The following is a 16,010-nucleotide window of genomic DNA, read 5'->3' on the forward strand; positions in this document are numbered from 1 at the left end:
GCTGAGCCCACCCAGAAGAGCTGCTCTGAATTTCCGCCACACAAAGGCACCTATTTATCCCCCTGCACTGATACCAACGGGGTTCAAAATGCAGTGCCAGGATGGCCACAACCTCACTGTGACCGTGGCCATGGCCACCACGGTGCCTGACCCTTTACTTCCACCCTGTGCCCCCTTCACCAGCCGCAGAGGGTCCCGGAGAGACCCGCTGCAAAAGCAGCATGGGGGTCCCTGCCTGCCGTGGACGTGACCACAGGCTCCCCAGCAGCTCGGGCAAAGGGGGGGACATGGGCCATGGGGACAACAGGACAAACCCCAGCTCAAGCTGGGCAGGCGGAGGGCTGTGGAAGGAGGGGTCTGGGGGGATGCCAGAGCATCTGCAGCGAGCAGGGGGATGCTGCTGCCCAGAGATGAGCCCCTCCTTGGAGAGGCGGCGCCTGCGCGGGGTGACATCAGCCCCTGAGGACCTGAGATGCTGAGTCTGGCTCTGGGAAAGCGGCTCCTGCCACCGCTTCCAGCTCCGCATCGCGGCAGGGCAGGGAGGGCAGAGGGAGCTGGCAGCCCAGCCCTGCGGCTGGACCCCAGGCCAGCTCCATCCCCCCTCCTCTGCCTCCCCTCCGGTCACCTCAGGTCCCCCAAGGAGGGTGGTGGCCCTGGCCGGGTGCTCCCAGTGGGCGGGTGACCAAGGATGCTGCGCTAGGAGATGCCGATGGTGCTCACCCTGCTCGTCTCCCTCTATAAACTGTGCCGGTTCTTCGCCATGTCGGGTGCGGAGAGGCTGGTGGTGCCTGAGTGCGTGAGCCAAGCGGGCAGCTGGGCAGGTGGGGGCAGCTCCAGGGAGCACCGGGAGGTTTCCCCCGGGGTGAACACGGATGTGCGGGCAGCCCTGGACCGGATCCTGCCCGCCCTGCTGTGGTGGTGCAATTCTTACCCCTCCCCACCCCTCCTTGTTGGGCTGCTTGGTGCTACTTGCAATTCCACCCACATCCCCCCTGAGCTATACACCAGTCTGTGGAGATAAGGAGTGATGCCCCTCCCGATTGCTCGGAAACAGTTAAAATGGCCCGTCATCTCCTAAGGGCCTGGCACACCTCTGCCTGGGATGGGGTCAAATGGGAACAAGAACAGAGTTGCACATTCATCAAGTTCTTGTGCAACTGCTGGAAGGCACCAGAACGTATCTGACAAAAGTCAATTATCTTGGACCACCACAGGGGAGACCCTTTGAGCTCTCCTGGATCGCAGCGGACCCGTGACCAGCATCTCCCCTGACCTGGGACGCCTCTCAGGTACCAAAACCCTTAAGGTGTCGTCTGCTGCCAGAGCTGATGGAAGGCCAGGGCGAAGTCCACCCGCTCGAGACTCAAGGATCGCCCGTTGAGGAATGCCAAGGCATTGGGAGTATTTACTCTAAACTCGAGAGGGAAATTTTCCTTTGAGCTCGCTTCTCTTTCACCCGTTCTTTCTCTGTTTATTGGTGTGTGGGTACGTACTTCATTCTACTGGATCCAGATACTTTTGTCTCTGTGTGTGTGTTTGTACATTTTGTGTATGCACATGTATATACGTATAAATTAAAGTACCGTTAAGTAAGTTAGTGTGAATCTTGTCATTTTAGAATCTGTGAATAAGTCACTTTCCTTTCTTTCAGCATTTCTGACTTATTTTGTAATAACAGAAAATTGCTGTTAGTTATTAATAAATCTAGATTTCTTACTAAATCATTACCGTGTCAATACTTTCATCCACGACAAATTGGCGTAGTCGGCAGGATGACAAGCAAAATCACCGAATACTTACAAAAACATGGTATCCAACCAAATCCCACCTTCCCAGAGGATTGGGCTTATAATAATTGGCACAACTGGGAAGAGGTAGAAAAAACAGTTAACTAATGCTAGACGTGCAACTAAATTTGGAAAAGATAAAGGTATGATTTGTCAAATGTTGGGAGTGTGCCTGGAAGCTGCATGCCATGAACGAGAGAAAGTTAACCGTAAAATACAAAATTTACAAGATGAGATTGCTGGGCACAAATCCACTAATCTGCTGTTATCGATTAAAATAGAGCAGCTTCAAAAACAACTTAAGGAATCCCAACTTAAACAACAAAACCTGGGGAAACGCGTTGAATTGATGCTAATGCAGTCTCCAAACCCCCTGGTATAGTTGAAACCAGAAGATTGTGTCCTCTGAAGACTGGGATGGTAACATTTGGAGCGATACACATAATAATGACTCAGACGAAAATAATTATTTTCAACCGCCTGAGTCTCCCCCACTTGCAATCAGACCAATTATTAAAACAGAAGAAACAACAGGACCTCGGGGTGGTGTGAGAAGTCGCATCAGCAAAACAACCCCTTTTGATCCAATTCAAAGAGCCAATTTACAAGATTGTCATGGCCGTAAGCCTGGAGAAACTGAAACTGAACACCTATGGAGAGTGTCTCTAAATGGGGGAGATAGAATTTCACTAGATGGCGATGAAGCCAGTGGTTATTGGGGTCCTGGTGTCTTTTTGGATGCTGGTCCCAACCCCCCGAATGACGCCCACTCACTAACAAGCAGAGTGGCGTATTGGGCTGGTGGCATTGATGCCTTAGAGAGAGGAGAACTCTGATACCTATCAAATCTCTAAATGACCTCTCCGCAGCTTTTACAAAAGCTGCCTGTATTCCAGCCATGCATCAGCATAATCCTACTGATGTACCTGTTTCGGCAGCTGTAGCTCCTGCTGTACTTAAACTACTGATAAAAGGAGCCCCTGCCATGCTCAAACCTTTTCTCATTGCAAAATGGGATGAGATCCAGAGAGACTTAAATTATAACGAATTGGTAAATCTAACACAAACTGTTGGAAATAGTAGGGAAGGAGAATTAGAACCAAGAGTATTACCCACTTGGGCAACATTAATGCATGAAACTATAAATCATGTCCAAGAAATGGGATGGAATGAAATTCCCAATGAAACAAAAAAAAAAATATAGGTTGCACTGTTAGGCAAATTAAACAATTGCATCAAAATAATTCTCAGGAACAAAAACCCTCTGACCAACAATTCAGGGGTCAGGAGTGGACAAATGGACTATGGAAGCGAGTGTTGTCAGTAGGAATTCCTAGAGCCAGAGACAGCCTACCGGCGTTATTCTGAGTCTGATTCAGGCATTTCAAAAATGTAACGCTTCAAATGTGCCAACTCCCAGAGAAAGAGATGACTCTTTCCTCCCTCACAGGGGTCAGTTGCAAAACACAAGATCAAAAAAAACTGGTAAAGCCTGGACGGCAATTGGGTCCGCCAGTCCGGCAAGTAAAAGCTTATCAGCGGTTAAATGAGAACGGCCCTTACATTTTAATTTCAGTTGGTCCTCAATAACAATTAACAAAATTTATGATTGATACCGGTGCACAAATTTCAGTAATTAGACAGCGAGGTGCCGATAAGCTAGGCATACGACCTGGACGGCAAAAGGTTAAAATTACCACAGTTACAGGAACTAGTGCTGTGTGCCAGACAGCAAAAGTTGATTTAAGGCTCCCTGAAAAAAACTAATAACATCGCTTTGCGATCAAGGAGCACTGTGAAAATATCCTGAGTTTTGATGACATTGAATGGCCGGACCTGGCATTTGCCAGACAGCAGTCTGGGGACTTTTGGTTCAATTGCCAACCCTAACCCTAATAAAAATCGACGAACTGCCACAGTGCGGGTACTCCGTGCAGCTCCAGCACTTCCTGAACCAAAAATTACTAACGTCCCACAGAATCCAGTTTCTGCTACAGCATGAATTGGAATTTCTGAAGTAATTGCAGATTTAGAAAAACGACAGATTATTTCCAGAACTCACCCCCCATACAACTTTCCTGTTTGGCCAGTCCGTAACCAGAGGGGGAGGTGGTGTTTAACAGGCGATTACCGGCATTTAAATGCCAATACAGCCCCATTGACAGCAGCAGTCCCCAACATTGCAACTTTAATGGCCACACTACAAGTCCCTGCACATCCTTGGCTGGCAGTGCTACATGTGAAAGACATGTTCTTCACTTACGGGAAGACGACAAGGAAAAATTTGCTTTTACATGGGAGGGCATCCAATATACCTTTAACAGACTCCCAGAGGGGTATAAACACACCCACAATTTCTCAATCCTGCACTTGCTGAACTTTTACCGACAGTTTAACTCCCTGAAGAGGTAGAACTATATCAGTATATAGATATTTTAATTGGAGGACCCTCTCCTAACAAGGTGGGAGAAGTGGCAGCAACAGTTTGGCAAACATTGCATGAAGCAAAAATTGAAATTCCACCTGAAAATGTCAGGGACCAAGTAAAGAAGTGAAATTTCTGGGCACTTCATGGATTGCTGGAAGCGCAGCAATTCCACCAGACACTCTAAATAGAATAGAACAATCAGAAATGCCCCAATCTAGAAAAAATAAATTAAATTACAACAGCTAATGGGTACTTTAAGATATTGGAGAAAACATGTACCTGGATTCTCCATTGCCTGCCCACTGTATTTGCTTTTACAAAAAGGAAAACCATGGAGTTGGGATTCTGAACATGAAGAAGCGATTAAAACTCTGATACTAGAATTAAAAACATATCAACCCCTAGGAGCTGTCCATCCTCGTGACCCTATTAGAGCAAAACTGGGTTTTGCAGAACATGGCACTTATTGTAGTTTATTTCAAATCGGTCCTGAGGGACCAAGGAGACCTTTACTGTTCAGCTCAACTGCATTTAAAAAGACGGAACAAAAATATTCGGAGTGGGAAAAGGATCTTTTTTGTCTTTAGTCCGTGCAATTACACAAGTTAAGAAAACACATCAAGAAGAAGCTGTCCAGACTAGAGGTGCCTTTAAAGGGGACTGCTCCCTGAAGTGCTCAGGCTTGGACAACCGCCCCAAGCCAGAGTTGACCTGATTCACGGAAAACAGACTCTACAACTCGAATAGGGTTTTACAGCAGGTATGTTTACTCCGGCGCTGGGGTGCAAGGGGATTTCTCCACAAAGCTCGCACACCAACAGCACTTTTTACCAAAAACTTATAGAGTGTGGATATACATATTCACTGGATTACATAACACAAATATACATATGCATGAGTAAGGCTGGGTTAGCTCTAGAGGCTGGTGTCAGCAGTTTATGTTCTCTTTGCACCTGCGCATTGCCTCCTGGGGGGCGTCTTCGGGAGGAAGGCTCGTAGTCCTTCTCACCTTGTTTTTCCCCGGAGCATGCACAGATTCTCTTAGCCAATTTCTTGAACAACAAAAAATATTTTTCAGCCGGTTTACTCATCCTATCTTATTTAATGGAACCAATGAAACTTCTACAATCCGTCTACGGCTATCTTTACTCATTACTGAGGCCCAACTAGTTAGACTACACCTGTTCTTCAAGGACAAAAACATGATTATTTTGCTGAACAGTGCAGTTCTTGGTAGATTTTCACAGTAAACTGCTTTGTTTTGATGGACACAGTAGTCCTTGGTAAAATTCCACAGAACAGTCTGGGAAAGCAGGATTCTTAGCAATATTAAAAAATACTATAAGTAATAATATAACTTGCTAGAAGTAAGGAAATAAGTTGCTAAGCAGTTTTCTATAAGTAAATAAGTCTTAAAACAAGTAATCATTTCTCTGTATCAGACCTATAGATGGATCCTGTATATTTTATAACTGATAACCAATGTGCTAATAGCTATTATACTGAGTTATAACAAACCACCTATTCTGATGTAAAAAGTGGAAGTATTGAAGCCTGAGCAACAGGCCCTGAGCTGAAGCTGCTAACTCAGTATGTAATCATTAGTGAAATATGTAGGGAAGATGTAACTGTCTTGAATGTATCTTTATCTTTCTTTGTGTGTGGATAAAATAACAGGGCCACAGAGACAGTTGTCTGGCCCTCTGGCCTGATGTGTGGTCCTGCTCATAACCCAACTCGATAAGCAGGGAACCTCCCTGAGCTTCTCCCTTGAGCCCTGGCCAGGCTCTGGGGGAATCTAATGTGAGATTGAAACCAGATATTTCCGCTTAAAATAAAGGTGCCAGCTATTCTGGCTTGCTGATTTTTAGGTATATAAGGCTGGACCCGCTCACAGTGACTTTGGATGCCACACCTACGGGTGGACGCAGCGCGCAGGAATTCCCATTTGCTGGGAAAGGCTTAACAAAGCCTCGCTGTGACCGGGGCTGCCCAGCGCCTGCGGGGCTGGATGATGGTAAAATATGAAAGTGGTGATGGATCTTTTTTAAGCACTATTTTTTCTCTCGTGTAGTAATGATTTGATGCATTACCCTGTATTTTCCTATTTGTTTGCTTTAAGTGCAATATTCTGTCTTTTTTTATTGTAAATTTTCTGTATTATTCTCTTACATTATCTAGTTATCCCCAGTGAAATACACCTACTCTTTTTACTCTGGTGTCTGAATTTAATTGGTATCCTTAATCAGCAAAACACGCTCCCCCCCAGAGGGAATTGCACAAAACCCTACATTAGGAAATGGTATACCTATCTAGTGGGTGTGGCAGATGAAATATGATTGGCTGAAGGATACACAAAAGTTTCTAAATTACAAATGCCTATTAATACTGACCCACTAGCATTACAACAACCATTTAACCTTCAGCAATTTTAGGTGCACCCCCCCTATTTCTAGCATGGGATGCTATTGACAATAATGGAGTAAAACAAAATCAGTCCTTGATGGACTTATCCTGCATCCTAAGGGGTAACCTGTTCAGCCTCCCCCCCCCCCTCCCCGCCCCAGACCGTTCTCTTTTCTTTCCTTTTCAGAAATAACCAACTCCATCAACGACATCGTGGAAACAAACACCACATCCAGCAAGCCCACCAGTAGCACTGTGGAAACAATCCTCATCTTTAATATGAGAGTCTCTGCAGAATTGTGCCTACCCTTTAAAACCTGGACAAAAGACTCTTATCATGGTCCAGCGTGATATAAAAGAAATACATCCAAGTGCTAACGAGAGTCAAAGGGATGAAGAACATCGATGGTGGGAAAGTTTATTTGGATGGTCACCAACTGCAACAGGACTGTTTAATTTCATGTTCCACCTGGTCATGATTTTCTTAATTCTAATTTTAATATGTTTACTGCTCATAATCATATTGTATATTAAGGTTTGGAGGATGGTTAAACAGACAACTCAGTTACAAAAATATCCCCGTGTGTAGATACTATCCCAAAATAGGTGGGTTTTTTTTTTTTTGAAGCTAATCAAACACAAAGTTTCCTTCAATTGTAATTGGATTACGGCATCCTCTGTTTATAGGCATGGAGGCAAGAGGTAACCACACTGCCATTCTATGGACAAGATAAATTGACTTTAGGCATGGGGTGGATTCTGGTGGTGCAATTCTTACCCCTCCACACCCCTCCTTGTTGGGCTGCTTCGTGCGTCATGGGATTCCACCTACATCCCCCCACCCTGCCCACCAAGCTATACACCAGTCTGTGGAGATAATGACTGATAATGAGCCTGGCTCCTGCCCCTCCCGATTGCTCGGAAACAGTTAAAATGGCCCGTCATCTCCTAAGGGCCTGGCACACCTCTGCCTGGGATGGGGTCAAATGGGAACAAGAACAGAGTTGCACATTCATCAAGTTCTTGTGCAACTGCTGGAAGGCACCAGAACGTATCTGACAAAAGTCAATTATCTTGGACCACCACAGGGGAGACCCTTTGAGCTCTCCTGGATCGCAGCGGACCTGTGACCAGCATCTCCCCTGACCTGGGACGCCTCTCAGGTACCAAAACCCTTAAGGTGTCGTCTGCTGCCAGAGCTGATGGAAGGCCAGGGCGAAGTCCACCCGCTCGAGACTCAAGGATCGCCCGTTGAGGAATGCCAAGGCATTGGGAGTATTTACTCTAAACTCGAGAGGGAAATTTTCCTTTGAGCTCGCTTCTCTTTCACCCGTTCTTTCTCTGTTTATTGGTGTGTGGGTACGTACTTCATTCTACTGGATCCAGATACTTTTGTCTCTGTGTGTGTGTTTGTACATTTTGTGTATGCGCATGTATATACGTATAAATTAAAGTACCGTTAAGTAAGTTAGTGTGAATCTTGTCATTTTAGAATCTGTGAATAAGTCACTTTCCTTTCTTTCAGCATTTCTGACTTATTTTGTAATAACAGAAAATTGCTGTTAGTTATTAATAAATCTAGATTTCTTACTAAATCATTACCGTGTCAATACTTTCATCCGCGACACCTGCACCAGGCCATCACCCGTGCCAAGAAGGCAGCTGGCCCTGCAGAGCTGAGGAAGGCCATCGTCGAGGTCTTCCAGCTGGTGGAGGAAGCCTGGGGGATGCCCACGCTGGGGAGGGATGTGGCCAAAGTGCTGTGTGACGTGATCCGCCTGGAGGGGGGCCTGGACCTGCTGCTGAACCTGCTGTACACCGCGGAGCTGGAGACCAAGTGCCAGGCAGGAAAACTCCTGGAGCAGATCCTGGTGGCAGAAAACAGGTAAGTCTGCAAAGACCCCCCCCAGCCAGGCACAGCCCTCCCCACCACAGGCTCGCCTGCTGCCCTGAGCACAGCAGGGATTTCCTCCACCCATCCCTCCCACACCCCCCAAATTTCACTGGTCTGAGTGCTCCTGGTGCATCAAACCCCCTTGGCTCCACGCCACGTCCCCCCCACACCCAGCACGCACACAGAGGGGTCCCTGACTTGCTGGTCACGCCCAGGCAATGGTGTGACCTGATCCCCCCCCCAGCTGGAGGGAGGAGAACCAGCCCCAGCTCAGGGATGCTGGTGAGGATCGGGGTGTCTTCATGAGCCCCGCTCAGCCTGGGGCCACCCAGATAAGGGTTCATGGTTGAGCTGGGTCGGTTTGGCTGGCCCAGAGCATCTGACCCCAGTACTGCAAAACAGTCCTTGAGAGAAGGGGAAGAGCAGGAGAGAAATCTGCATAGTCATGCCAAATGTTCCTTGAGAAAAGTGGAAGAATGGGACTGCACGGCCTCCACCTTGCTTTGCATTCCTCCTTGGTGCTGCAGCAGCACAAATCACTGGATGTCCATCCCGCCCTGTGTGTGTTCTGGGCACCACGTGTTAAGGAAATGTGTGGTTTGCAGTTTTTTCACTGTTTCACTTTTCCCACACTTCCAACACATGGCCTACAGGGAACCTGTCATGGGGAAAACCACTGAAGCACAGGGCAGTTCACATGCCAGTCATTGTTGCCACTCCCTGCGCGGCTGCCTGCCCCTCACCTGCCTGTGCCTCTCCTTCCTGCAGGGATCGGATCGCTCGGATTGGTCTGGGAGTGATTCTGAACTTAGCCAAGGAGCGAGATGTTCCCCAGCTGGCGCAGAGCGTCTCCGGTATCCTGGAGCACATGTTCAAACACACCGAGGAGACCTGTTTCCAGCTCATCTCTGATGGAGGCCTGGATGCTATCCTCTACTGGTGCCGCTGGACGGACCCCATTGTGCTGCGGCACTGCGCCATGGCCTTGGCCAACTGTGCCATGTACGGAGGGCAGGCCAACCAGCGCCTGATGATCGAGAAGAGGACAGCGGAGTGGCTGTTCCCACTGGTGTTCTCAAGAGACGATGAACTAATCCGCCTACACGCGTGCCTGGCCATCACGGTGCTGGCCACCAACAAAGAAATCGAGAAGGAGGTGGAGCGCTCAGGGACGCTGGCTCTGGTGGAGCCGTTCATCGCCTCACTGGATCCGGAACAGTTTGCCTGCGAGATGTTGGGCAGCAGTGACACCAGCCAGGGGAGGACGGCGGATGACCTGCAGCGGCTGGTACCCTTGCTGGACAGCTCTCGGCTGGAAGCACAATGCATCGCTGCCTTCTACCTCTGCACGGAGGCTGCCATCAAAACCAGGCAGAAGAAAACAAAGGTAAAGGGTAGGTCGGCCTGAAGGAAGGAGGTGCAAAAGGGAAGGGGTTGCCACAACTAATCTTGGGGTCTTTTGCTCCCCTGCGAGCTCACCAAGTACCCTGGTCCTCAGCTGGCCTGGCACAGGTTGTGGGGAGGAGGAGGGAAAGCAAAGTGATGTCTCCCCTCTTTGTGTCCCCAGATTTTCAGTGAGATTGGGGCTACACAGAGCCTGAAGAGGGTAGTGTGCTACTCCACCAGCAGCACCACCTCCTCCCTGGCCAAAAAGGTGCTGCGCACGTGTCCCGATCCGATATCGGGGAGGGTTCTTAAACGATCCCAAGAGCGACATTAAGACACAAATGAGGTCAGATGTTGTACAATCTTGAAAACTTTATTGTACACATAACTCGTAATAGCGATAGGACAGAGAGAAAAGGAAAAAGTCAGAATCCCTAAGCAAGCAAACAGTAGAGATGCAGCGAGACTGATTACCACCACCACGAATCCAGCGACTCCTGTTGGCTCAGTCTCGGTGCAGGTGATGGTGTTCCAAGCTCCAAGCTTTGCCAAAGTCTCAGCTCCAAGGAAGGACGAGATGACAAGATGATAAGACAGAATAGTGCGCTGACGAAAAAGGAGTACACTGTCCTTTTGTTGCACCAGTTCCCACGATCTCTCCAAAGAATCCACCCATTTCCACGGAGCTCGTTGTAATACGTGCCGCCCCGTGATCCCGTGCCAGCCTGCACGTCTTCCTCATCCCTATTTAACTTCGGGTGGATGTCATGGTCCCGTCGGGAACAATTCATCTTCTTCAGAGCGTATTCCTCCATCAGCAGGATGCCGAGGACAGGAAACGGTGGTGGCGCGACAGCAAAGTTTGAGACAGATAACACAGTCCCTTACATCATGAAAGGGGAAGAGGTTCCTCGGCGCATCCTGCCCACGGTTCCCAACTGGAAGCCCTGTGAGGTGCAGACATGGCTGCAGCAGATCGGATTCAACAAATACTGCCAGAGCTTCCTGGTAGGGCTACGTGCTGGGGAGGGACACCTGGATGGGCCCTTTTTCCCCATCGTGTAGCAGAGGTGTAAGCATCTCACCCAACAGCTTTTCCTGGGACCTTTCCAGCCTGGATCTCTCTTGGCAGGACCACCACGTGGATGGGGACATTCTCCTGAGGCTGACAGAGGAGGAGCTGCAGGAGGATTTGGGGATGGACTCCAGCATCACTCGGAAAAGGTAGGACTGCTGCCAGGGCACGCTGGCCTCTCTCATGGTCATCACCGCAGTGGCAGAGACAGGGAAAAGGTCTGTGCCTGGACTGCTAGGGCTTGTCCAGTGCAGTGTGCAGCCCCAGGGGGATTCCTGCAATGGGGCCAAGGCCCGGGAGAGCTGTGGGATGGGGAGAGATCACCTATGGCACAGGGGAGATGGGATCCTGCAAGTTACCCAGAAAGACAGGAACTTACCCGAGCTTCTCCTCTCTTAGCTGAACCCCTCATTCCTCTGTGTCCTGACGACCAACACTCGTGCAGTCACGCAGCTGTTCTTCTCTTTTTCTATTCCTTCAGCTTATTCTTCACCACAGCACATAGCCGCACTCCCTCCTGTGCAGATAAAAGATGTGGTCCCAAACGTCTCTAGGTCCTGTCTGGTCCAGCAGCCTCCCCTCCCCGCCCCACGGTTTCATTTGTTTCTCTGCCAGGTTTTTCCGGGAGCTGACAGAGCTGAAGACCTTTGCAAACTATTCCACCTGCGACCGCAGCAACCTGGCCGACTGGCTGGGCAGCATCGACCCCAAGTTTCGTCAGTACACGTACAACCTGCTGACGTGCGGCATCAACCGCAACTTCTTGCACCGGGTGACGGAGCAGCAGCTGCAGGAGGACTGCCACATCAACACGGGTTTCCACCGCGTCCGCATCCTCACTGCTGCAAGGGGTGCGGGTCCTGCTGCTGCTCGCTGCACTGAGCAGGCGGCTGGGGATGAGTAGCGAGGGTTGTTTGGGATGAGCTGTTGGGTATTTTTAACTTTTGGTTGCCGTTTGCTCTGCCTAGAAATGCTCCATTCCCCTATAACGCTGCAAACTGCATCCGATGGGACTGATGTATTTATCAGCTACCGGAGGAGCACCGGGTCGCAGCTGGCCAGGTGAGTCCTGCAGGCAACGTTCTGGTGCTGGGCTGAAGCCCAGAGCAAAGGCTGGTGATCGGTTGTGGGAAGAGCGTGGAGCTGGGAGAGCTGCAGCGGGGAGGAGGGAGAGGCTGCCAAAAGCTGCTGTGCAAATGGGGACAGCACATGCCATAAGCTGCACGACGGACAGGCTAATTCCCCGTCCTGCCACTGCCACCCTGTCCCTCCTTGACACTGACTTACCCTTTTCTCACGCTGTGCTCGTAGGGCTGTAGGGGATCACAACAGGGAGTTAATCATAGAGTCATTTAGGTTGGAAAAGACCTTTAAGATCATTGAGTCCAACCATTAATGTAGCACTGCCAAGGCCACCACTAAACCACCTCCCTGAGTGCCACATCTACACGTCTTTTAAATACCTCCAGGCATGGTGACTCAGCCACTTCTCTGGGCAGCCTGTTCCAGTGCTTGACAACCATTTGAAGACAACCCAAATGAAGAAATTTTTCCCAGTATCCAATCTAAACCTCTCCTGTCACATGTCCTGCTCCCCCTGTTTTCTGCATGGGCCCAGACACCTGCAGGCAGGCTGAGCGGGCAGCTGGTGTCTCCAGGACTGTTCTGTTCTCTGCGGGAGTCCATTCACTGCTCCTCTGTCTCATCATGTCTTGGCTGATGTGATAGGAAACCAAGGCACTGGCAGTAGCTCTCCTCATGGTGCTGTGTCCTCTCACCACCAGCCTGCTGAAGGTCCACCTGCAGCTGCACGGCTTCAGCGTGTTCATCGATGTGGAGAAGCTGAAGGCAGGGAACTTTGAGGTCAAGCTGATCCAGAGTATCATGAGTGCCCGCAATTTTGTGCTGGTCCTCTCGCCAAATGCACTGGACAAGTGCATGGCAGACCCCGAGTGCAAGGACTGGGTGCACAAGGTAGGAGATGCCACCAGGTGGGACCTTGGTGGATGTTGGAGAAGGAAGGGGCTGGTGAGGCACTGACACGGGCCATAGTCTGAGCACTTGTACGTTCCTGCAGGAGATTGTGACAGCCCTGAACTCTGGAAAGAACATTGTACCTGTTACAGACCATTTTGAGTGGCCAGACCCAGAAACACTTCCCAAGGATATGAGGGCTGTCCCAAAATTGAATTGTATCGAGTAAGTAAAAGGAACCTGTGCCAAGGGGTTCCTTGATACCTGGAGAGAACGGCTTGCATAAGCAGTAGCAAAGAGCACAAGGAAATTGGGAGAAACAGATGAGAGAGGTGAAACAGGCCAAAGGGGAGGTGAGTCACTTCAGGTACTCCAGAGCATGGAGGGAGCAAAGGTCCCCACCACAGCCCTTCTGCTTTTCTTGTGCTGGGGGCTCCTCTGAGTAACAGAGCTCCCCATCCCATCCCATCGCTGCTGGGATGCCCATGTCATGGTCCCAGCCCTCCAGGCAGCAGTGAGCAGCTCACCTGGGTTCCTCTCGCCTCCTGCTTCCCCTCCGTGCAGCAGCATCCTGGGCTGGCATCCCAGCCTGCTTGTAGCCCTCCAGCCTGGCAGGGTACAGGGGAAGGGGCTTTCCTGCGGCAGCCAGTGTTCCTCTATTTTCCAAAGGGAAAAGGGGTGCTCCTAGAGGGCTGGGTGGAGGAAGGTGGTCACTGGCTCCTGGCCCAAATGAACTGAGTTATCTTGTGACACCTCGCACAACAGAAATATTAAATTGAATTTTCCCCTCAAACACAGGTGGTCTCACGAGTACCAGGAAGCCACAATCGACAAAATCATCCGCTTTCTGCAGGGCCGCTCCTCCCGGGACTCCTCGGCTGGGTCGGAGAACGGCCTGGACTGCTTGCCCTCCCTGGGGCAGACCTAGAACCAGCACAGCCGCCTCATGTCCTCCAGAGACTTCCCAGGTGACCCCTTTTTATGTGGGGCCAAATTTCTCCCTCTAGATTTTTTTCCCCATTTTAGGACCCTGGCTTGAGACAAGGCCTGTGGCTCATTAGCTCCCCTTCACCCTCCAAATGCAAGCCCTGGTGAGCCAAGCCAGGGTGGACTCTGGGCTGGATGAGTTGTCTTCCACATCTTCCCTTGGGCGGCAGGACATGCAGGCTGTGCCTCCTGCAATGCAGGGGGTGCGAGGAGACCGACACTGCCCAGTCCCCCGCAAATGGCTGCAGCTTCCCCCAGAAACACGTCCAAAGAGGAGGGATCTTCTGAAGACCAAAAACTGGGGAATTGGGGAGGGGTACGTTGCAAGAGGACACACAAGAGAGAAGAGCAGTTGAGAGGGAACAGTCTATAAGCATCGTATGTGTGCCACAGGAATATTGCTGTGTTCACAGGAATATCTGCTGGTTCAACAGACCTGCCAGGACAGGTCCCTGCAACATTCCCCTCTGTGGGAAAATGGTAGGATGCCAGAAATATTAGACAGGAACCTGTTCTCCCAGGAATGTAAGTAATTCATAGAAGGAAATAATTTACTATTTTCCCAGCTGGAATAATTAAACAGCCAGGCACTGTCCTCCCAAGCTGCAGAAAAGAAGAGCAAACAAGAGGGCAAAAAAGAGCTGGAATGTCCTTCAATATAAATTCTCTTCCAGACTAAACAACCTTAATTCTGTAGATCTTTTCTCATAAACTACATTTTCTAGGCCTCTGAGCGCCCTCACTCCTCTCCTATGGACTCCAAACTGGAGTCCCTTCTTTCAAAACGCAGTGACCAAAACTGAACACAAACCTTCCGTTGAGACTTTACCAAGACCAAGAGGAATTAACTTCACAAGTCGCACAGAATATATTTCTGTGAGCACCTTATACCTGCTAGCATGTCTGCCTTTTTCATTATGGCATGATTTAGGTTCAGCTTGTAACCCATTAAAACCTCGAGATCTTTTTATGCAGAATTGCTGCCTAGTCACTTGTTCTCATTCGCTCTCTGCAGGCTTTATTATTCCTGCCTAGATGTTGAACTTAGTTATTATTGAATTGCATTTTACTTTCTTCAGATCATTTTTTCTGACTCCTTTTCAATATTAATCCTGTCCTCTAAACACATATGCAAAGCTGTCTCCAAATTCGATTAGTGTTCCTTTCTAGTCTATCGCAAAAGTCTTTAGTGAAAATGCCAAGTCGTATCAGACTCTAAGAAATCCACTCAAAATACCTTTTCTTTCTGACAACAGTCAGTAACTACTCTTAACGCTCTATTCCACCCAGGTTTACCTCCTCTCTACTTGAGCTTTATCTAAGATAAATCTTCTTAATTTGTTGATGAGAATGTCATGGGAAACAGTGTAGAAGCCTCACTAAAGCCAAGCCATATTCCCTGTGCACCTTCTCCTCTTCTTGCAAGGCCAGTACACAGGGAAACTACACTGGTATGACAATTCCTCCTTAGCAAATTCAAAACAAAATAAATTCAACAAAATAAAAATTGCAATTCTTGTATAGTCACTATTCCAGCAGCACTGAGTTTCTCAAAAAACGTAAGATATGCCAAGAATCACAATAAGGAAAGTGATAACTAGCAGCATTTAACTTGGAAAGAGAGAAGGAAAGGAATACTTTACAGAAAACCAAAACCAGAGAACCCAGAAGAATTCCTTCGCCCTAATTTAGCAAGTCAGATTTGACGATGTGTTCATTAGTGATGTTTAATGGTCAAGATCTAGATTTAATCTAGTTTTAATTAATTTTTAAAATACTTTGCCATAAGATATTTTAATTAACCATAATTTGGGACAGAAAGAATTAAAAGCCTATTTGTTGTCTCAGTTATCAATATAGTAGACATGCTGACCCTGAAGGGATCAACTCACAAACAGATAGAATTTGGAATTTGTTAAGAAACATTGGAAAGTAGATAAGTTACTCTGAATACATATATAGCTCTTGAAGGAGATTCTCTATTGCTTCAGATATTCATGAAAAAGATGAAATATTTAAGCACTGAAAAGACTACTATCATGGTCCCCATTTCTCAGATATTCTATTGATAGA

The 16,010-nt window shown here is 48.6% G+C and overlaps 1 protein-coding gene across 1 annotated transcript; it reads left to right on the forward strand.

The window, feature by feature from the left end:
* The first annotated feature begins 493 nt into the window (after positions 1-493).
* Positions 494-14,295, forward strand: LOC141932291 (NAD(+) hydrolase SARM1-like). The gene is made up of 12 exons (XM_074845666.1): positions 494-905; positions 8,248-8,506; positions 9,284-9,902; positions 10,083-10,180; positions 10,411-10,415; positions 10,800-10,909; positions 11,034-11,125; positions 11,592-11,827; positions 11,945-12,038; positions 12,761-12,950; positions 13,054-13,175; positions 13,749-14,295. The coding sequence occupies exons 1-12, from the start codon at positions 704-706 to the stop codon at positions 13,876-13,878; spliced, it is 2,157 nt and encodes a 718-aa protein (XP_074701767.1). The 5' UTR covers positions 494-703; the 3' UTR covers positions 13,879-14,295.
* Positions 14,296-16,010: the final 1,715 nt, after the last annotated feature.

Source organism: Strix aluco, chromosome 19, assembly GCF_031877795.1.
Source record: "Strix aluco isolate bStrAlu1 chromosome 19, bStrAlu1.hap1, whole genome shotgun sequence".
NCBI classification, from domain to species: domain Eukaryota; kingdom Metazoa; phylum Chordata; class Aves; order Strigiformes; family Strigidae; genus Strix; species Strix aluco.